The sequence below is a fragment of the Tympanuchus pallidicinctus genome, unplaced genomic scaffold (assembly GCF_026119805.1).
Source record: "Tympanuchus pallidicinctus isolate F22 unplaced genomic scaffold, pur_lepc_1.0 scaffold3, whole genome shotgun sequence".
NCBI lineage: Eukaryota > Metazoa > Chordata > Aves > Galliformes > Phasianidae > Tympanuchus > Tympanuchus pallidicinctus.
Window position 1 is genome coordinate 54,478,099 of NW_026294747.1, and position 23,348 is coordinate 54,501,446.

At 44.6% G+C, this 23,348-nt stretch overlaps 1 protein-coding gene across 6 annotated transcripts in view; it reads left to right on the forward strand.

Moving 5' to 3' along the window:
• Window positions 1–23,348, forward strand: part of ARMH4 (armadillo like helical domain containing 4) — a 53,438-nt gene that overhangs the window by 25,610 nt on the left and 4,480 nt on the right. For 4 of the 6 annotated variants that reach the window (XM_052694754.1, XM_052694758.1, XM_052694755.1 and 1 more), the window contains exons 6-7: window positions 19,841–19,872; window positions 23,160–23,294. In XM_052694754.1, the coding sequence (XP_052550714.1) occupies window positions 19,841–19,872; window positions 23,160–23,294 (167 nt within the window). Of the gene's footprint in view, window positions 1–4,925; window positions 5,036–8,901; window positions 9,054–19,840; window positions 19,873–23,159; window positions 23,295–23,348 lie in introns of those variants that run through there. The other 2 variants (XM_052694759.1, XM_052694760.1) reach the window with 2 other exon arrangements.

Sequence of the window (23,348 nt, forward strand, 5' to 3'; positions counted from 1 at the left end):
TAAATGATGTCATCAAAACAGAAGTTGATCCTCCAAAAAAACATTCTGATGGCCTCTGGTTCTGCAGAAAGAAGGTCTGAATTTGCTTTCGGATCTCTGATGGCTTTAATGCTCTGTCTTCAGATGTAAAGGGCTTCTTGGCAGAACTTTGGGACCTCTCTGCATTGTGGGAGATGACTTCAACCTTCCTCTGCTTGTTAGAGTTGTCCCTGAGTGCTGCTTAGTAGGTGAACACAAACTTTGTGTTTGGAGAATATCAGAGGGGCAGGGAACTTAAGCTTTCTGAGGATGAATAAAAATGCATCATTCTTCTCTTCTCCCTCTTTTGGGATTAAATGTTCATGCATTACAGCAAGAACTGCCATTGATTTGAGTGAACTCAAACCTCATGAACGCTTCTTGGGTCCTCTTTAAGTTTTTCCTCATGAATGTTAAAATAAATTACTTTTGTTGTACACTTCCATGGAGATCAAAACCTTTTACCTCTGTGTTGGTGATGGCTGCTGTGACCATTCTCTTTTCCCACTTCCTGAGAGTGTTTATGCTCTCTGTGTGTGGCAGCATCACCCCATTATTATTGTACAGACTACAGGATAAGACACAGCAACTTATCTTGAACTAGTGTAGAACAAGGAAATGCTCCCAAGCTGTTTGTTAATGCCACAGTGTTTGCTAATCTTCCATGTCCCAGTGTGTGTAACTGGGAGATCCTGCTGTCTGTGATAGGATAGCAGTAGCAGGACCGGGACATTTACTCAGCCTGCTGTGAGGTTTGCAGTAATTTGTTTTGTGCATTCAAAATGCATGGAGTTGTTTGGAGCAGCTGTGGCTTTTGTTTCTTGAGTCTTTACAGGGTTGTGACTGGTTGAAATTGTTGATGTGGGGGTTGGTACGGTGGACTTTGGTTCTTTAAAATGTCAGTGGAGCCTGTTGGTTGCTTATCCTAGGCCACCACAAATATGAGGTAACATCTAGCTGCAGGTGACCCCATTCTTTCCAGGGGAACTTGAACAGACGGCCTTTAAAGATCCCTTCTAACTCTAACAGTTCTGTAATTCTATTTGAACTAGAAATCTTAATAGAGAAGATGCCGTTGTTATGCTCAAAATCATGTTTTATAGGAAAAAAAAAAGGCACATCCAAATATACCCAAACCCAAGAATTTATTGCTAATGCAATTGTATTATTCACAGTCTAATCGTTATTAGTCTAGACATAGTTATTTTTACAGAAAAAGAAATAATTATGCAGTTAGAGCTGTAACACCCACAGTTCTTGGTTTCTGTGCCTATTCCTGACTTTATGTATCTCAGTTTGCTGTATATGGTGGCTTTTATATATGTTAAATACTATATTTGTTTTACCCTAAATCAGTTTTGTCCCAGTCTACATCTGTCATCTAACTGACATCTGGTACACTGCTTATAGCCACAGTGGCCTCAGGGCCAGCACTGTGTCCTGTTTCTTATCATCCCATGTCTGGTTCCACAGCATTTCTTATTGGTTTCCATCCCCATATTGTACATATATTGTACACAGTGGAGTTTGGACCATCTCTGTGGATGGCAAGTGGAAGTCATAGAGATTATGAAGTGTGTCAATGTAATTCTCAATATGCAGTTTCTAAAATTTGTACCTAGTCTTTGCTGTGGCTGAAGTACAGGACCTGGCACTTGATCTTGTTGAACATCATCCCATAGGCCTCAGCCCAGCTGTCCAGTGTGTCCAGATCACTCTGTAGGGCCTTCCTACACCCAGGCAGATTGATGCTTCCTGCCAACTTGGTGTCACCTGCAGACTTACTGAGGGTATACTCAATGCCATCATCAACAAAGCCACTGAACAGGACAGGTCCCAGTACCAGCTGGGATTCTTTTTTTCACCTGGAGCCTCAGGAAGAATTCTCAGTTTATCCACGCTGGTTTTCTTCCCTTCTGGCTGATCTGGCTGCCCAGGGGATAACCTTCTCCTGTGCTTTAAGACTTCCCTCCTTCATATGTTCCTCACCAGCTCCCTTCCCTCTCCAAAGCAGTAACAAAGCTCCTACCATCAGGCTGGTGGCTAAATTTTGTTTCTGTTCCTTGTGAGGAATGTGCACTTTGGAATCGCCTCTTTTTAACCATTCTAAGTTTGCTTGTGATCACGCTTTAATCCTGGAGCAGAACGGTATTCAATCAGGTTTGCTTTGCTAAAAGAAATTATGCACCCAAATGTCTTTTTTACAACAACATTAATCCTCTTCCCCGCCTTGTTTTGACATATGCTATTTCAACAGCTATTACATGCTATTATAGTGCCAGAGCAGCTCCCTAAAGAGAATCATTCACATCAGGGTTGGCCTTTTCCTTTTGTCGCATTTTGTCCCAAGCTGCTTTGGGGAATATCTGCTATGCTTTTACATACAGCACAGGAATGCCAGCACACCCCACGCATGTTAAGTGTGAGAAGTTGGCAGTGCCACATTCAGATGTTGTCCTCACAGCAGAAATAAAGACTCAGAGAAGGGAACAGCGAGGAGTGAAAGAGAAAATAGGAGGCTTGGTTGGTCCTAAGCAGCTCTGAAAGCAAAAGGCTGTCAGAAATGGGTGCAATGAAGCTGTAGTTTGTGTTGGAAAAGTGTGTGCCTGCAGTTTGTCAGAAGGAAGGGGAAGACAGCAGAGGCCTTTCTACACAAAAACCTCAAGCGGGAAACTCCTGTTGATGCTTTTACTAGAATGCATTGAGAAGTGGCTGCACTGTCACAACCTCAGATGCATTACTTTGAAGCAGCAGCCCTGCCTTGAGCTTTGTGTCTCTGGTTAAACCTATCTCAGAGTAAGATTAGCTGAGCCCATTTGTTGTCAGCCTCAGGTGCTGCCTCCTGGAGCTGGGGCTGGCTTAGGGTGATTTGCTCATTTGTGCAGGGCCAGGTTTGGCTATGCACTCCTCCTCTCTGCCCACAGAAGAATCCTACCAGCAGCTGAACATTTTTTACCTCCAATTCTGTCTTTTGCCATCCACTAATTGCAGTCTTGGGCTGGACCTATCTTGAATTATAGAATCAATAAGGTTGGAAAAGTCCTTAAAGACCCCCTAACCCCAGCCCACCCCCATCATGCCCACTGACCACGTTGCTCAGAGTCACATCTCCATGGTTCTGGAACACCTCTAGGGATGGTGACCCCACCACCTTCCCGGCAGCCTGTGCCGATGCATTACCACTCTCTCTGAGAATAAATGTTTCCTAATATCCAACCTGACCCTGTGACTTGAGGCTATTATCTCTCATCAAGCATGGCTCAGTATTTCATGCAATTTTATTTTATTTTTATTTTTTTGCCTTAATTAAGGGCTGGGGTCCAATATGGGCACAGCAGAGGGTGTGCACTACATATGTGTGCACTAAGCACTGTCAGCATCTCACCAGAGTCTGTCAGCTCCTTTGGGACAGTGTGTACATCCCACTGTCTGTCAGCCCTGCCGTAACAGGAAGCCTGGTGTACTGGCTATCTTTTTAATCTGCAGTAATCCAGTTCCTTCTCAAGTCTACAGTTTCAGTGTACTGCAGCATGTATCACATTTTAGAGTGCTTTGCCTCACCCTCTCCCCTTCACTTTATATACGTCAGAACTCTTGGCTCTGTTTAGACAGAGGACAAGGTTTTCAGCCCTCTCTCCCGTTGGGTTTCGGTAATCACTTAGCTTGATTGAAGAATGCAGGCAGGGCAGCAGCTCTCCCTGGGTTAGAGTTATTAATTTTTCCTTTATGTGCTCGCCTGGGTGGCCTTTGCCTTGTATGAAGAGCCTTGTCCTTATGTTGCAGAAATCACATTTATTTTCTAATAGTGATATAAACTATGGTGCAAAAGATCTGTCTGTTTCTGTGGCATTTCAGCCCTTGGAAAAAAAAAAAAAAAAAAAAAAAAAGGAATGTGAAAGTTCATTGGCCCTGAATTGCTTCTCTTGTTCTGGGGATTTGCATCAGAGGCTGATCTTTTGGGTTGAAGTATTGGGTCCCACTACAGAGTGAGAGAGAGAGGAAACTGTAGGAAAAAGAGCTCCTTGCAGCCATGACCAGGGAGAGTGATGGTAACTTGTGGAGAAGATGGTTTTAAAATATTCCTCTCTAATGAGAATGTAGATAAGTTCTCTCTCTGCTTAGGCAGTGCAAGCCAAGATGACTGATGCTAACCCTTACTCCCTGCTGGTGTTGGTTCGAATTAAGATGACTTGAGGATCGAATGAGATCTAAGTTCCTTCCTGAAAGGATGCTCTCTCCTGATAAACAAATAAATCCTGCCATGCCTGAGAGTGAGTTAGGGACCAGTATTGGAAATAAGTAAATTGCTGGGATTTTGACTGACAATAAGATAATTATCTCAAACCGCAAGCAATTGGTGTTTTGCAAAAATGTTGGGTATCAGCATTAATCTCTGAGAAGGGTCGATGCAGTGAGAATTATTAGAGTCTTTTGCTTTCTTTTTTTTTTTTGTGTTTGAATAGCTCCTAATCACAACCTCATCCTAGCCTGGGATTTAATAAAAGGTTTCAGCAAGGCTGTTCCCAATAACCTATCATTTCTTTTAATGTATTTTACTTGAGGCTTTATTGATGTGAAGCGAGGCCAGGAGCTCTCCCAAGTTTCTCCATTATTGTTCCTTTCCTAAGCTGCTTCTCCACATCTCCCTTTCTTCAGTATGACTGCTCAGGTGTTTGCACAGACCGATTTTGCAGTGCTGCACACTTGGGTCTCTCTCCTTGGCTCAAGGACAAGTCTAACGCCCATGGAGGATCTCACGGGTTCTAGATCACCTCCCTCTCCCCACACCACTCATTTGACCTGACAGGTGAAATCCTATGAGAAAAATACCTTTCTCTTGGACGTTAGTGTTTCTTATATGTGTAAAAAGTGTTTTAAAGAAGTCCTTTTCTGTTTTTTGGTTGCAGGGAGTGTTGTGTAGAGGGTTGAGTGGAGTGTTAGATCCCAGTGCTTGCTGGAGACTCTCCCCCAGCTGCTCCGTGTCTCTATTCCTGGGACGTCTCCCTGGGAACATGGACCTGTATGACCACTGCAACAGCATCTCTCAAACCAGAGCTGGCATCCCCAAGTCTGAATCATCTGCTGCAGGGATAGAGCTCTTCAGTAGTGCTGATTGACAGCAGCAATGATTAGTTATTAAGCGCTGAGTAGTCACTGATGTGTGGGCTCTGATGATGAATATGAGGGTTTAAAAAACCTGGAACTCATAATTCTTCATGTATTCTGAATCTGCTTCAAGGCATCCATTACAGTATCTGCTCTTGCATCCCATCTTGAGGATACCAACAACTGCACAGAGGAGAACCGTATTGAAGATGCTACAGTAGAAACATGGGCCTGGTGGGCTGGGGGGATCAGAGGAAAAGAGAGCAAAATGACAGCTGTCATTTTGATCCTAAATACTTTGTGCCACTCTGCATCTAGAAGAGGATGCAGTAGAGCTGGAAAACGTCCAGGGAAGAGGAAGACTAACCAAAGGATAACTGATAGGAGTAAGCAAAAGAATAAATCAGATTCTTTGCAGGGAGGGGAACATTGCTATATGACTGTCCCATCCCTAAGCTTTCCCAAAGATGCTGTTAGATGCTGAGTTACTAATCAAGCCAGACCTTCCGTCTGACCTAGACTAGCTGTAAGCAGAGTCTGGTCTCCTCTGCTTCATTGCTGCCAGTTTCACTGCTTTGTTATGTGACCTTGCTCAAATCCCTTCCTTCTCTTCCTGAGTTGTTATCCATCAGTGGGCTGATGTCACAGCGTCTGTGGTGATGTATTGGTTCAGGTTCTTTTGGGCAAATACAGTCTCTCTTTACATGTTTGTAGAGCACTTATTATGGGAGTGTGTCATCTCAAGTGGGCTTTCATGTATTGCAGTGATAAGAGTAATTGATAATATATTCCTCCTCTTTCTCCCTGTTTTATTTTTGCTGACAAAAAATATTGATTGTGACTGACCACAGATAGCTTCCAAGTGCACACTGTCTTTCAGGTACACAAAGCTCCACATAAAGCACTTACACTGAAATTAGAGGTCTGAGCTTGATAATTTAGCTCAGGTCCCAAAGATGTGTAGCTGAGAACAGATATCAGTGAGTTCATGTTGTCCTCTTCTATTGCTGATGCTTCATTTTGTATGCTGTACAGTTCTTGTCGCTGCTGGGCTGAGCTCATATCCCTTGCAGCAGAGGCAGCATCATATCTTGAGTCCTCAGTGCAGAAGAGCTGGTTCTAGTAGCACAGAAAGCAGTGGTGTTTTCTGACTTGCTCCGCTCTGTTTTGCAGTGTCTTCTCACTGTTTGCAAATACTGGGATGGAAAACTTTCTGTATGCATAAAATGCACATGGGTTCCCACACCTGTCTCAGTAAAGACTCCAAAAGCTCATCTTGGCTTCATGGATCTGCTTGTTGTCTTGTAGAAAATAATTTCAAAAAGGAATCCTTAGCTCAGGGGAGTTCAAATAAATGTGGACAAATGGCATTTCTCAGTCAGTGGACAGATCTATAAATTGGGATGTTGTGATAAACAGGTTTAAATCAACAGGTCACCTGGTCCATTCTTCAAACCTCTAGCCAGGTTTGAGCAGCAATTGCCTGAATCTGTCAACCAGCTCACAACATTACAAGACAAGCCAATAATTTGTCTTCCATGTTTAGGACTGCATTTTGGAAGTGCTCCGTGACTTTACTGTTCCTGTACCTACAAAGAATTGCAGGTTTTAGGTGATCCAAAGAGGTTTTGCTTATGCTGTGGAAAAAAAAAACAAAAACCTTTCCCCAGAAAATTTCCAGTGCAGAACCTTTGCTGTTGTAGGTAAAAATAAATAGAATTATTTGAAGCCCAGAGCTCCTTGGCCAAGAAGCTGTGATGCTTCCAAAACAGCCAAGAGAAAATTTTGGTTCCCAACCTTTTTTGGCTTTGTGTATTTTTCAAACGCAGTGTTGGATAACAGTTTCTTTCTCAGGGAAGGCTATTAGTGTTGGCTTTGAGATTAGAGCTTGCTCACTGACTGCCTTGCAGGATTTAGCAAAACCTGTTGGAAGATAAGCAACGAGCTCCCTGCTAGAAGTCTGATGAAATGCCTGCATCTTTCTCCAGGCTGATTACTTTTAGCCACATGTAATGTGGAGATTTATCTGCATGCCAAGAGACATAAAATGCTGGCAAAGATCTTTAAATATTTTGTTGTGCCTTTTTCTGCTGCTGCATCTTATCTTTTTGACCTTTGTTGCATCCACATCCCTCATGGGTGATGCTGCATCCTGCAGCCCTCACAGAAATCTCCCTACAAGTGAGTCTCTGTATGATGGGGCATGTGGGCCTGACACATCCTACCACCTGACAGGGACCTAAGGATGTCAGTAGGAGTGAGAGCCCCACAGCTGATAATGGGTCCTGGGAGATTACTCAGATCCCCAGCCGTCTTCGCATCTCAACTAATGGTTGTGAAGCAGCTGCCCAGTGCATGGGGCCATGGAGATGGAGAGAATTTGGAGCTTTGGTCTGTTGGCATATGTGTGTCAATGTGAGCTGGGATGTGGTCATCAAAAACAAATAGAATCATAGAATCACCAAGGTTGGAAAAGACTTCCAGGATCATCTAGTCCAATCATCCACCTACCACCAATATTTTCCCACTAAACCATGTCCCTTAGTACCATATCACCACGGTTCTTGAACACCTCCAGGGATGGTGACTCCAACACCTCCCTGGGCAGCCCATTTCAGCATCTGACCACTCTTTTACAGATGATTTCTTTCCTAATATCCAACCTGACCCTCCCCTGGCACAACTGGAGGCCATCACCTCTTGTCCTGTCACTAGTTAGACAGGAGAAGAAGCTAATTCCCACTTCAGCACAACCTTTCAGGTCATTGTAGAGAGCGATAAGGTTTCCCCTGATCCTCCTCTAAATTAAACAATCCCAGTTCCTTCAGCTGCTCCTCATAAGATTTGTGCTCCAGACTTCATTGCCCTTCTCTGGACACACTCCAGGGCCTCAATGTCTTTCTTGTAGTGAAGGACCCTAAACTGAATGCAAGTACTCCAAGTGCAGCCTCACTGGAGCTGAGTGCAGGGAGATGATCACTTTCCTGCTTCTGCTGGCTGCTCTATTTCTTACACAAGCCAGGATGCCATTGGCCTTCTTGGCCACCTGGGTATGTTGCTGGCTCATGTTCAGCCAGCTGTTGATCAGCACCCCCAGACCCTTTTCCTTTGTGCAGCCTTCCAAACACTGCCCCACGCCTGTAGTGTTGCCTGTGGTTGTTGTGGCCAAAGTGCAGGACCTGGCACTTGGTCCTGTTGAACTCCATTCCACTGGCCTCAGCCCAGCAATAGAGCCTGCACAGTTCCTCGTAGAACTTTCCTATCCTTAGGCAGATTGATACTTTTTCCCAACTTGGTGTCATCTGCGATAGAGTGGAGATATATATATATTACAATAGTGGTAGTGCAGCACTGGCACAGGTTGACCAATCCCTGGGGACATGCAAGGTCAGGTTGAATGGGGTTTGAGCATGTGGTTGAGCTGTAGGGTGTCCCTCTTCATTGCAGGAGAGTTGGACCAGATGGCGCTTAAAGGTCCCTTCCAACTCAAATAATTTTGGTCTAGTATTAAATGGGGAGGTTGGTGGTTGTGCATGTGGCAGGGGGGTTGGAGATTCATGATCCAGCCATTCTGTGTGATTCTGTGTAATTTTATCCTTTGATGAAATGAGGTGTTGTTGGAATGCCTGTATATGTGAATTAAGTTCTTCAGTGTATTTGCTGTCCTTTAAAACCAGTGTACAATCAATCCTGATCAAAAATAATTTTAGAAATTGTCCTCTGCTTGTCTGCTCCTTGGGACATGTCATTAACTTCTCTGTATGTCTGTTTCTGCAGAGTATGCATTCCTGGAGGACCTGGTCCAACACTTGTCAAGTGAACAGAAAACTTTCAGTTCTGTTTCATGAGCTTTGGAAGCTGTACGGTAGCCACCAGCCTTTAGATAATAAACATTTGCTGCTACTTTGGAGGCAAATTTGGCTCTGAAGCTTTGTCCTTGTAAATCAGATTGTTTCTTTGTTATATGGACAGATGATGGCAGCAAAATCAGGAGCTAATTCAGAGAGGTTCATATTCCAAAATGTCTCCTTACAGCCGCATCTTATCACTATCCTAATTAGACAGTGGTCTTTGACCAGTTCCAATCAGAGTAATGCACTTTCGGTGTAAGAAAATTGTTTGAGATGATCTAAATCTGCTTGAAGAAGCAACAGACCCATTCATTTCAGAGCAGAGAGGCAAAGCACACAGAACATCCTCTGACAGCTCACTGATTTTGTATTGAGGCATTCTGAAGGCTGAGAACGCTGTTAGTGAAAACAGCACAAGGACATCCTAGCCTGTTTAATGCATCTCTGTTCTCGTGAGGAGATTTTTCTTCAGGCATGGGTAGGATCAAGGAGCTGGTGTGCAGGTAGCTAGCTGATCTAGTGAAACAAATGGAAAATGCTGGTAAGAGTCAGTCTGAGGATAAATGAACCCTTTCACTTGTAGGACCAAGCAGAGCAGGCTGGGAGGTGATGATTTTACAATGCCTGTTGTGTGGGAGCAAAAGTCAACAAGATTTTGGGATGTTCATTTGTCTTCAGAGCCTCTGTAACTACTGATGGGTACTGATGAGATTTTGTTTCTCTGCAGCCCTTGAAGCAATTGCAATTAACCTTAATTTGGAGGGACTGAGGTTAAAGTACAGTGCCAGAAAGATGTGGAGGTAGGGCTTTCCATCATCAACCTAATGGAGCCAGGCCTGCTTGTTCAGGTGCTCAATTTGGCCTCATAGTATTTCAAAACACCAAACAAAAACAGCCCTGCCAAAGTGCATCCCTTGAAATTGGTAGTCCAGTCATAAAACAAAATTGCTTCAGTGCCTTTCAGAGAGTTTTCATTGTGAAGATGTTTTGAGATATTTCCCCCTCTTCAGGCTTGTCCAGCTTTGTCTACCAAATAAAGATGTGGCTCCTTCATTTGGATAACCCGTCATCAGATTGTCATTCTCTGCCTCCTAGGAGAGCTTTTTCCTGTGAGCCTGGCTTCATCCCCAGCCAGCACAGTGAAACCATTTTGGTTTGATTGTCATCATGCATCTAAGTCATTATTTCTGAGAAGTATCCACTGACTTTAAGCACTCACTGTCTCTCGAGGCCCAACTTTCAGTAGAAGCCTTGCTGCTAGCTAAAGGGGAAGCATCATCTGGATAATTGTGTTATGACATTAAAATAGAGTTTTGGGTGAGGCTGATAGAACACAGCACTGCTCTGAACCTCTTGGTGTTGAAATGGAAATTCTGCTTCTCAGGTGGAAAGCCTGTGTCTGCATTGAAGAGATTTGTCCCTGCTTTGGGACTGGCTTTGCACTGCCTCTGCCTCATCCTGCCTCCTTTTGTCTGTAATTATCCAAATCTGCATACATCACATCTGGCTTCCCAGTCAATAGATGAAGATAATGTTGCTTGTTTATATTATATAAGAGAGCTGTTGTGAATGCAGTTAATAAAGCTGCAAAGTAGTGGAAGAGCTGAATATCATTACGTAATGAGACCTCATTTGCAATAAACAGTATGAAAAATGACTTCTTGCAAAGAGCAACAAATTGTTGTGGGTTTTTAGCCTAATTGTAGATACTTGATTCTAATTTGTTATTTGACATTTCTGTGTTAATGAAGAGTTTTAGATATAGTTACTGCATTTCTGGCAAACACATTATCATTTTCCAATGCATGCAAAGCGTTGGCTTCTTTAGAAATAGAAGAGCTGAGTAATTATCCTCATTGTGCTGCTCTGGAGAAGGCTCTGCAGCACTAGTGGCCAGCTCCCTCTGCAGTGCAGGATGCTTCACAAAGAGTCTGCTCTCATTTGCTCTGTTCTGCACGTGACGATCTGAGCTACAGACACATGAAATAACTTGCCCTGGAGCCCAGCCTGAACCGCTGCTGGGCTTCATCACCTACAAAGCAGAACCAGGCTTTGAGCCTTGGAGCCAGCTTTTCAGTTGGCACTAGGCTTCCAAGCTTTGTGCTGCTCAGTGATAAAGCAGATGTTATCATCGTCAAGGATGGGACTTGGATCCCCATATTTCATTGTGGTCAGTGCTGTATTAACACTTCATAATGTATCAAATCCTGTTGTTTGACTTCTAGTTTGTAGAATCCTAGAATGCTAGCCTAGAATCACAGAGTCACAGAATGTTTTCTGTTGAAAGGGAACTTAATTTCCCCCAGCCCCAACCCCCTGCTGAGGGCTGTGTGCCCCCAATCAGCTCAGGCTACCCATGTCCCCATCCATGGCCTTGGGCATCTCCAGGTGTGGGGCATCCACAACTTCTCTGGACAGCCAGTTTAGCCAATTGACTATGTAAATCTCTGTGGAGTGTAAGATCAATGTACTTTTGAGATCCTTCAATTTGCATGTTCTCTCTCCACTGCTTTGCACTTATTCTCTTTGCAGCCTTCTTAGAGGCCATCCCCATAGGTCTGATGTGAACATCAATAGTGGTTGGGAGAGTTTGTCTCCCTATTGAAACTATTGAATTTTTCTTCTCTTCTTCCTCAGCTGGATAAAGCTTCACTTAACAGAACTTCAGCCTTCACAGTTGTGAGTTTTACTGTAAGTGAAAGTGGGTATTAAGCAGCTGGAGCTTAATATATAGTCCAAGTCTTCAGCCAGGTTCATATCCACCTTTGTGGACAGTTGGTAAGGCATTATGCAAGTTAAATAAAGCCACGTCTTTTAATGAACTCCTCATTAGCACCAAATATGAAGTTTGGGTAGGCTCACACTAATGAGTAGCAGTTGTGTTATCACCTCCTCCCTGGAGCTGGGCTTCTTCTAGTGGCATGCACAGTTCTTCTTGTGTTATTGAAGGTATCAGTGGATCCTACAGGCATATGATGTGGCAGAGTATCTGGACACGTTTTCTGGTAGAAGTGCTGTAATTCTGCTGAAGCTACTGAAGTTTCACCACTGAGGAGAAGGCTGAAGTTGGTTTGTTATCCTACTCCTGCAGCAGAATTGAACAGAAACAGAGAAGCAAAACATAATCTATCATATATACCCGTAGTATTCCCATGGTAAGGATACTAAAAGAAGTAACAAGGATTAATTTATTTTCCTGTGGTTGTACAAGAAGTCAGTTGCAAGGCTATCGAACCAGTGTCAGGAGCCATAACCCCCATTTGGTATTTCAACACGAAAGCATTGCATCGTACTGAGAATCGATGTGCAGTTCTTGATGCAAAAGGAATGTGGGATCAGCCTTCTTTTTTGTTACCAGATGGGGGCAAATGCATTTTCCTTTGGAGACTAAGTGTGCACTGCTCAGTCTGCTGTTGTTCCTTAGCATTTGCATGAAAATGAGTCTTTGAGATAATCAGATTTTATTTCTGGTGTCTAATCGATGCTCAGGGCTTTGTGGTTTAATTACTAGAATAATTGTTTGCTGAAAACAGAGTTCAATATCTACTTTTTTCCTTTGAAAGCCAACTCAATCATTTTTATTTCCAGCCATTTAGCACTTTATTGATCTTTGTGTCATTTCTTGACGAATGCTGCATCTTTCCAGCCAAAATAAAGGCCAAATCTTGAAATAAGAAAAATAAATTATTTGTCTTAAATACAAAAATGGAAAATGCCCCATTTCGGTATTGCTTGCTGCAGGCAGATCATTCATATGATGTCCCCAGGAAAAATGATTCTGAAAAGTACATTCGCTCTATATAGATGGGAAAAACAACCAAGCCAAGAACATTTTCAGAACCTGATGACTATTAGACTTTAACTGAGATACAGAGAGAAATTTTGACAGTTTAACTGCTGCTCTTTTAAGATAGATAAGAAGGTGTTAACGAGACATGGAAGTCTAGTGGCTTGCACTTAGAGAAAGGTGGAGTGAAGGGTGGATTGAGAAGCAGCATAGAGAAATCATAGAATCGTTTGAGTTGGAAGGAACCTTTAAAGGTCATCTCCTCTTCTACAAACTGAGATACCCACAGCTCAGAGCCTCATCCAACCTGACCATGGGTATCTCCAAGGACAGGCACCCACCACTTCTCTGGGCAACCTGTGCCAGTGCTTCACCACCCTTAGTGTAAAAAACCTTATATCCAGTCTCAGTCTCTCCTCTTTCAGTTTGAAACCACTGCCTCTCCTTGCTGTATACAGCAGGAACATGCGGCCTCAGCTGGAGGTTTTGATGGTATTGAGCCACAAATCAGCGCCTGTTGTTCTGCTGTTGTCTTGCAGCTGCAATGGGATGCTGGTAGAGTAGAGGAAAGATATGCAAGGCTCTCTCTGGCTTTTTTTGTTCCTCCTCTCACAGCATCCAGTTTTAATTTGGTAAACGGTAGCAGTCTTTCCAAGATTACTGAGAATGATGCTGGGTTGTGGAGAGGAAAATAGGCTTGTTGAAAAATGGGCATTAAAAAGTAGCTTGAGATGAATTTCCATTTTGTTTTGTACTAACTTATGGGGTTAAATCTGACAGCTGTAACCAGACTAAACCACCTGGGGGTGTTCAAGAACTGTGGAGATGTGGCACTGAGGGACACAGTCAGTGGGCACAGTGGGGGTGGGTTGTTGGTTGGACTGGATGGTCTTAGTGGTCCTTTCCAACCTTAATGGTTCTATGATTCTATGATGCTACAAAGAGTTTATGTTCTAAAGTCACATCCTCAGTTGCTATAAATCAGGAAGTGAACAGCTAAGGATCTCTATACACCATATAAAGCATTTTTAAAAACCTGTCATTAAGGCTGAGAGATGCTTACAAGTGAATGGTGATGCTTTCCCCATAAGGCATGGCCATGGGATTCTGCAGTGCATGTGTGGCTTGCTTGGAATAATGGCCATGCCAATCATTACACCTCTGATGCTTCTTGTTAAATTCCAGTTGTTTACAAATTTGCCTTGCAAATTTTAAATGCTGGGACTGAAATCTTCAGCACTACTTGTGCCAGACTTTCTGAGCCTTTAGTTAGAGTTTGGCTGCTATGGTGAATGAAGAAGGGGAAAAAAATACAGCAATAATTTTTTTACTGAGAGACATTTCTTTACTTGTGAACTTTTCAGCTTAGTAACCAGACTAGCTTCTGCATGGAGTTTATTTACATATTGCTATCCAATTACTACTACATAAGTGTGGCAGGTGAGATCAGCTAAAGCAGAGCGGCTTCTTGCTGCTGTTAAGTGTATGTTTCACTGCAGGAGCTGTGCAGAGTGGTGGAGAACTTGGCCCAGTGTGAGCACTGGCAGAGGCATTGCTATTCCCATAAGCAACATTTGCATCTCACCTCCCAGAGCGCGTGTAGTTTTGTATGCTGTGCGATCCTGTAGATGTGTGATCATACAGTGATTGTCACAGCCTGTTCACAGCAGCATCCTGCTGATGCCTTGCGCTCTTTGAATGCTGAGGTTTTCTACCTTCACTGCATTTTAACATCTTGTGCCTGTCTGGGATCACTGAGGGAAAAACAAACAGTTCATCTAAGCCAACAAACGATTTCGAGGCACTGCGGAACTGAGTTTACAGGGAAATGCAAAGGCTGAAAGGCAGAGCTGTTGCCAGCCTCAAAGATCAAGGTGGAAAATGGCTGAAAAAGGGAGAAATCAGGAGGAAGCTGACTGCATGCCGTGGAGATGGCAGTGTGGAAAGGATCTTTGTGGTAGAGGAAGGAGTTAGGAAGTGCACCTCAGCTTCCTAGATATGATGGTTGGTGGCCCTACAAGTGGCAGGGGGTTGGAGCTTCATGGTCCTTGAGGTCCCTTCCAACCCAATCTGTTCTATGATTCTTTGATTCTATGATTCTGCTTGCTGGGGTGAGCATGGCCGTTTCTCCCTTTCTTTGAGCGGCTGTGGCAGAAATTCATCAAAATTCTTGTCAAGTAGAAATAGTTTTTCTTCTGGAATTAAAAATATGCTGCCTTCCAGCAGAATGCCATTTTCTCTATTATTTATTTGTGCTTGTAAGTAAATTGGCAGTTGTATTTTCTAAGGAAAGGGAGCTGATGCAGCCTTGTGCCATTAAGTTGTCAGAGCCGAGCAGACGAAGCACGGAGCATTTCTGCAAAATTGCTCTCCGTACTCTCATTTAAAAGAAAGTTTTACCTGCAAGAGAAAGAGATGAAATCTGTGACATACAGAATGGATTGCCTGATGTCTCCAGACTGATTTAAAGCAATCGATCTGCTCTTTATTTTTAAGATTTTAAGGCCTGTGAAGGAGCGAGGTGTGCAGCTCGGGGTTTGTGCATGCCTTTGTGCATGTAAGTGGGGAGGAGGGGAGCTGCCTACAGCAAATTGCTTGCACCGGGGCATAGCAAGGAGACTGAGCAGGAGGAGCATAAGACGCCGTCCTTCAGGCCTTGCCTCTGCCCTTTGGAGTGTATATGGAAACTTGGGTGCCACGCTTTCAAAACTTGTTGCTGTGTTTGTGATGGAGAACTGTTAAGAGGAAAGATGCTTGCTGTATAGATCACTATCAACACGTTCTGGGTTGAAGATGTGATGGCTGGGTGTGAAAATACACCGAGGTGTGCAGGTCAGAGGGAGAATGTGCTGTTTTGTTGTGGAAAAATAGGATTGCTTTAGGTGATAAAAAGGGAAATATGATTAAAACAAGCTGATAAATTGGAAACTGAAGCGACAAGATAACATAGCAGGGCATTCAAGACAAGAAGGAAGAACTGAAAGCGATGGGGTGAGGGCATGAATTATTGATTGCAATCTTCACCAGTAGGATGTCGTTGCATTTTCTTATCTCGGGAAGGGAGAGAACAAATGAGAAGTGAACAGAATTATTAAGCAACTTTATCATGGTGTTGGAGTGGATAATTAGGCAGTGAGGATTATTCCTAGTGGACAAAGTGTGCAGCCCAGCGGACTTGTGCTCCTGATTTCTGAGGACACTGGTGGGGAAGCAGGAAGAAGCTTCTGGAGAGACGTTGAACAGTGCATTAGATCAGGGGTAAACCCTGAGACTGGTGCTTTGCAGCAGGTTTGAAATGAGAGCAAAAGGGGATTCCAGAGGCCTGGCCAGTGAGAAAGAGTGTAGTTGAAGATGAGCAGACCTCTGAATAGAAGAAGTGAGACTGTGGGCAAAGGCCACCTGCAAGTATTGAGGGAAGGGAGGGGACTGGCAGCTTCCTAGCCTATTTCTTTTCAGTTCTCTGTTGTAAGTTATACCCAATCACTCCCTCTTTCAAGAGGAGCCCTGGAAAAAAAACAAACAAACAAACAACAAATGAGCAGCTTTGTGTTTGCTGGCTGAATCCAGTCTTAGAAGGGTTGCAATGCTGTGGGACACGGTGGAAAGCTGAGGGGCTCAAAAATATCTCAGAGAATAATCTATAGTCTGCAGCTGCCTGTTTTGTCCTCTGAAATCACAGATGAAATCAGTGGGAGAAGACTCTGGAGGGGCACGTGAGACATAAGGAGCTGCAGCCCCAGATTTTAGGGTCTCTGATGCAGAAAGCAGAACCATCTCTCACAGGAGCTAATGTGGATTCCTAGTGTTATGGTGTCCATGGTGAAAGGTGTTTTTGGACCATCTGAGCTACATAAAATCACCTCTTGCCTGTCTTCTGAGCCTTCAGCCTGCCTCTGGCCAAATCCAGACTCACAGGAAGGGTTTGGTTATGGGTCTTCCTGATTCTGCCTTCGGGCTGGGGTCTTCTAAGGAATCATAGATCTGTTTGAGTTGGAAGGGACCTCCAAAGGTCATCAAGTTCAACTCACCTGCAATGAACAGAGACATAAAAAAGGGCTGTGCCAGCACCACAGCCTACCTCGTCCAATGAGCACGACACCTTTAGTGTTGACACTGTGGCTGCTTAATGGCTGCCTGCACACTTTTGAGGGGCAAAAAGGACTAAAAATAGCACGATACATCTGTAATTGAACTCATCCCAGCTGCACAGATTCCAATTCCAGCTGTGCTCTGTGTTTGGCATAGGCCTGTCATCCCCTGTGCAGCTCAGGCTGGCCTGTGCCAGTCATCTTAAGCTAGATGTTATTTAAAATCAATTTGAGGAGATGCAGATGTTATATAAATCATTGAGGAAATATCAGATTATGCATGCAATTTTCAGAAGTGCTCCACAGTGGTCTGACTCAGCTCCCTGCCGAGCCCAGGGTTCAGCATTAAGCAAAGGCAGAGTTGGTGCTGGTCACTATCCTCAAAAAGTCATAGGAGAGGAGCTGGCACTGCAGACCTGTAGGATTGATGTTGCACCCACAGGCTGAAGCCATTTGTTCAGGACACTGAACGATCAGGGAAGGCAAAAAAAGAAGAGGATGAAAAATACACGGAATAGAGTATTTGTTAGCGATTATTTGCTTGGCCTCATTGGCAAGTCACCTGGTGTTCTTGGAAAGCTTTTTGTTTATCTGGGAAATTGCAATCCATAGCGTTCCTCTTCCAAGACCAAGTTCAGAATACTCATGATGTATAATTATGCCTAAGGAGAGGCTGCAGTCCAGAATCAATTGATGATAGCCATTAAGCATAGATACAAATCCTGACTTGATAAAAGGCCCTGTTTCCTCCCCACGCTTAGCATCCACATATATGTAAATAACTGGAACACAAAGTGCTTGGTTTCAGTGACACCGTGGCTTGTCATTTCCTCAGAGATGTTAAAATAGTTCCATGCATGAGTAGCATCAAAAGTGTTTGTCACACTCAGCAATTTGGTGCACACCAACTCGTCACAGGAGCCAACCAGCAGCCTGTGGCCACATGAGAGCATCTCACAGAAGTGTCCAGCCTGGCACATACCACATGGTGTTGTTCTCAGGCTGATTCCCAAAGGTGTCTGACATGTGCTCTACCTTGCTGAAAACAAGGTTGGTTTTAATAATAGGCAATTGTATAAATAGCAAATGTGAATTTGTACCGTAGCATCTGTGGGTCCCGTCGGACGTGCTGATGTTTTGTGGAGCAGAGGGGAACGAAGCCAGAATTTGTATTTGTTGAAAGTAGAGTATTATTAGATGATCTCTCCAGTGGAAATAGCAGCCCCTACATGCAAACTGTCAGAAATACTGCCGAGTTAATTGCTGCTTTAGAGGCACTGATGTTCAGTTGCAAGAAAGTGGGTCGACTATTGACAAGATCACCGATGCAATGTAATTACTGTGGAAGCCATATAAAAATAGGCTTTGTGCTTAGCTAGAGCTGGGGCCGGCTGAGCATCGTGGCAGCTTTAGCTGTGTCTGTGTATGCACTGCAGGGACACACATAGCTGCCTGTGTGCGTGCACTGAGGACATCAGTCAAGATCTTCCAAGCACGTGCTGTGATTTTGAAACCATTTTTGTGTGTCCCTGACTCACAGTCACTGGTCCTCCTGGTATATGACACAACCGTATCATGAAAAATGACAGTCAGCTGAAGGCTCTTTGGTAAGAGTTTTGGGATGGTTTCCTTTGCTTTGCAGTATTTGTGGTTTTTCTTATTACCTCCTAACCACTGTGCTTCTTGGTATGTATGTGAGACCTAAGGGTTATCTAATGACACATGTGTACACCAACATGCAACCCCTAACATTGCTAACAAAAGCTTTGAAGGGTGCTTCTGTAAAAGGCAGGCTTGGAAGTAGAGTCTCCCTCCATAAAGATTGTGTTCCATTTGGGATCTAACATACTTTGAGGGAAATAACCCACGGAAAGATATGGGCACAGCAGAGGTTCCACATGTGTCCCTTGGAGTAAGAGATCCTTGCTCAGGGCTTAAAGCACACTTGCTGAACTCTGATACCTCTAACTCGTTTCTTGACTATCTCCTGTGAGTAGGAATTCATTGAAGCAACAATAGGAAGGGGAACAGCTGTTGTGAGGGTGGATAGTGATAGGACAAGGGGAAATGATCTTAAACTGAGACAGGGGAGGTTTAGGTTGGATATTAGGAGGAGGTTTTTCCCCCAGAGGGTGGTGAGGCACTGGCACAGGTTGCCCAAGGAGGCTGTGGATGCCCCATCCCTGCAGGCATTCAAGGCCAGGCTGGATGTGGCTCTGGGCAGCCTGGGCTGCTGGTTGGTGACCTGCACACAGCAGGGGGTTGGAGCTGGATGAGCATTGCAACCCAGGCCATTCTATGATATGATATGATATGTTATGATATGATACGATATAATAAAGTGCTCAGCCTTTTTTCCTCCATACAGAGCAGACAAATGTAGAACTGCCGATGGAGTCACTGAGTTGTGCACTCAATGCCAAGCAGTTCTTTGATACCTGTTTCAGATTTCCTCCCCAGGTACGTGCCACTAAAGACCTCACATTCTTGGATATCCCATTTCGTGGGCCATGTGTGGACTGTTAGGAAATGTCTGTGATGGCAGTACAAACTTCCTTGGTTTGGTATTTCAGCTCCTCCAGCACTCTCCCTGTCAGTAGATGGTACATGGTGGCAACCCAGAGCAAACAGTGGCTGCTTCCAGAAAATCAGGACAATAGAAAACAAGGAATGCCTTCTTAGGTGTCAGTACACACTTATGCCTAACAGAGGATAGAGCATCTGTAGGGAGGCCAGTGAAGGAGACAGCCATACTGCAGGGTTATCTCCTTGTCCAACATCCCAGTGTATGGATGAGAAGTTCTCATTCAAGAAGAATTTCTCTTGTTGATTTGCAGCGTTTTCTCTTCTTCGTGAACGAAAAGAGTGGAAATCTAATAAAAAGTGTTATCAGCTTGTCAAGTTAATTAGTATCTATTTCAATACTATGATTATTATCGGTTACTAATGAATATAAGAGGATTCTAACTTCTTTTTGTCTAATTTTTCAGTGAGAAGCTGGATGGAGAAGCTGAAAGATAAGGTAGGAGGCTCAGTGTTTCTCTCAATGACTTTAAAAGCAGAAATGTTTTTACTTGCAGGAATAAATAAGCTTTTGCCAGTGCAGTTTGTTCTGTCTACAAAGACAATTGAGAAGGGGCTTAACATTTCCACTGGGAGACAATGAACCAGCTGCTGCTGTTGTGTAGATTGGTGTAAATCCACAGCATATCACTGACAGGTAGCTAAGAGCAAAATGAAAGACAGAGGTGTTGGATGGACTTCTCCGCACCAGATGGTCGCCTTCTCTTCTAGCTCCCAGAGGTACTTTCTTATTGCCCTCAAGTTTCCCCCACCCCTTTTCTCTCAGCCCAAAGCTTGGCTCTGGCTGTGTACTTTAGCATCAGCTCAGGGCCAGACCTCTCCTGCCTCATATACAGGAAGAGCTGCCAGATCCTGGAGGTAGAAGGAGTGAACATAGGGCAATTGAAAAGATACCGGACCCTGATCTTTTCTCCCTGACGTTGCAGAGTGGTGGTATGTGCAATAATGAGTTGTACCAGCCACAGACCGATAAATTTTCAGGCTCTGCTATCCTAGGGCAAATATTAACATTTTGAAATGATTGTGAAACCTTCCAAATGCTTTGTTGACAGTGGTAAAGCAATGAAGCTAGAAATGAAGTGACAGGAGTGTTTCAAGGCGGTAATATGTTGTGGCTCAGTGGGGCTTAGAAACTCTTCAATAGGATCAGAGACAATACAGATAAAAAGACAAAGAATGAAGAGCTCTGGCCCCTGAAAACACATAGAATCATTGAATGGTTGGATTGGAAATGACCTTAAAGCCCATCCAATTCCACCCCCTGCCATGGGCTGGGTGCCCCAAGCAGCTCAGGCTGCCCAGGGCCCCATCCAGGGCCATGGGCCCTGGGCACCTCTGGGGATGGGGCACCCACAATCTCTTTGGGCAACATATTCCAGTGACTCACTGCCCTCTGAGTAAAGAATTTCTTCCTAACATCTAATCCACATTTCCCCCTTTTTAGTTTAAAGCCATTCCCCCTTTTCCTATCACTGTCTGCCTCTGTTAAAAGTTTGTCCTCCAGCAGGGATGAGTTTGAGCAGACTGTCACCCAGTGAACAATGTCCTCCCACATGATCCCCACTGAATTGCAGCAGCACCGGATTTGAAAAGAAAGAATGGATCTGGGTGTCAGTTTTCAAGGACTGAGGAGTGAAGGTGTTGAGGAGAATTTGTGCCCAGCCCTCGTTGAGTTGATTTTCTACCCACAATAGGAAGGAGACATATCTAGTGTCAACTTTGCTCATAGCAGAGCATCCTGGCATGGGATTCAGCCAGAACGAGCGTTGCAAGGACAGAGAATGGTTTTCCCAGCAAAGGTAAAAAAAAGCAGACACTGAGGCTGGTTGGGTGCCTGGAGGGATTACAGCATGCACGTGTGTCACCTGCTCACACCAGAGCTACCCAGCTGCACCACACGAGCCAGGGGGCATCATGTGCCTTCTGTGTATTTCACTTTGTTTCTTGTTGGCTACCCGTTTATGTCCCCACGAAGGGGATGCATGTTTCTGTTTCTAGCACAGTTGCTGTCTGGGGTCTGACCCTTTGCAGTATTGATATAACCAATCTGCTGGTGTGCACTGAAAAGAGAGAAATCTCCTTCCTGCAGGGTATGGCACTGGGGAAGGCAGATCTTTCATCTTGCTCATTTTTTCCCCCAGAAAAGCCCAGCAAAACCCACTCCTCACCGCCAACCAAGTGGTGATCAACCAAACCATGCACAAATCACGTCTGCACACCCTGTTTCCTCCTTTCTCTTGTTGTCAGCACCAGTCTTAATACCCGCCCTTTCCATGTGCTGTTGGCAGAGCCCTGTCAAAGAGCCATAGGACATCCTGAGTTGGAAGGAACCCATAAGGAGCATCGAGTCCAACTCCTGGCTTCACACAGCACCACTCAAAAACCAGACCCTATGTCTGAGAGCATTGTCCAGATGCTCCTTGACCTCCATCAGCTTGGGGCCATGCCCTTTGGGGCAGAGCCTTCCCCTGGTATCCAACCTGATCCTCCCCTGTCCTCTCTGCCAGGAAGGTCAACATGAGGAACTGGGGTCCATAAAGAAATCTTCCCTGTGGGCAGTGGATGAGAAAGTGGCTTTGGAGCTGCCTGTAGAGTAGGTTTTATATCAAACAAATGCCAAAGCCCTCTCAGGTTGGGCCACATGATGCAGGAGGGCTGGGAGGACAGATCCTGGAGCTGGTTCACAACGCAGGCATCTGGGGTACAAATCATTGGTGTGGTTGTTGAGGAAGGCTGTAAAAGGGCATGGGTTGAGCAGGCTGGAAATGCTCATGGACAGACTGGAGAGTTCATCATATTAAAACCAATGATTTCTGATGCAGAAACTCAGCTGGACAGCAGCAAAAAAGGCATTTCCAACCTTCCCTTGCCTCCTGTGCCAGCAGCACTGTTCCCAGAAATAGAACTACCCACGCTGCACTAATTAGGTCACCTGATTAAAGTGCCTTAATTGCCTGGTGGAGGTGCAGGCTTTTTGCCATGTTCTCACTCACCTCCTTTCTTGGGTGCCACACAGAGCTCCCTGCAAAGTGCAGTGCTGAGCAGGGCTGACTTTGCTGGGAGGCACTGCAGGATGCAGCCGTGAGCCCTATGATCCAGGCATGAAGGTGTTCCTATTTAAAGAGCCCAGCAGGATCTGGAAGGGTCTGTGAGAGCCAAACAGCTCTCGTTAGCTTTGTTTCTGTCCCAGATGAAAGCAGTTGATTCCATTCTTCAGATAAGCACATGAATTGTGCGTCTGTCCCTCAGCGGATGTAAAATCTATTCTGGTTTGTAGATGGGGAAAGGTAAAGCTGCAGAGAATGAAGGCAGCACTGACAGGATGTGAGCTGTGCCTGCCTGCCCTGCTCCACTGAGACCCCAGCCTGAGCTAAGTGAGGATGCTGTAGCAATTTGGCAGCTTAAATCTTAATTTTCACTTCAACAGTAAAATAATAAGCACTTCGAAATATTTTCCAAAGGATTTCAAACTTTTCTATATTATTCATGGAAACCAAGGGGTTTCCAGGTGGGCTGGCCGGGGCTACCCTCATCTCCACCCCATGGTGTGTGAACACAGCTGGTTTGGCATTTCAGCTCTTTCACAGCCCCAGACGTTGTGTCCCTTCCTGGAAACCTCGTCCCTTGCAGGTGATGATAAGGTTTCAAATACAGAGAAAAGTAAGAGGAAAAGGATTCTGAAGGGATGCTGTTGTGAGTGCTGCTCAGCCTGTCTCTCTTCCACAGGCAGGATACATGTCAGGGATGCTGGTTCCTGTAGGAGTCGGGATAGCTGGAGCCCTCTTTATCCTCGGAGCACTCTACAGCATTAAGATTATGAATCGCCGGAGGAGGAACGGCTCCAAGAGGCATAAAAGAAAGGTAGAGCAACTGCCAAGAAAGGGAAAACCCTGATCTGTCCCCACCGCTTTCCAG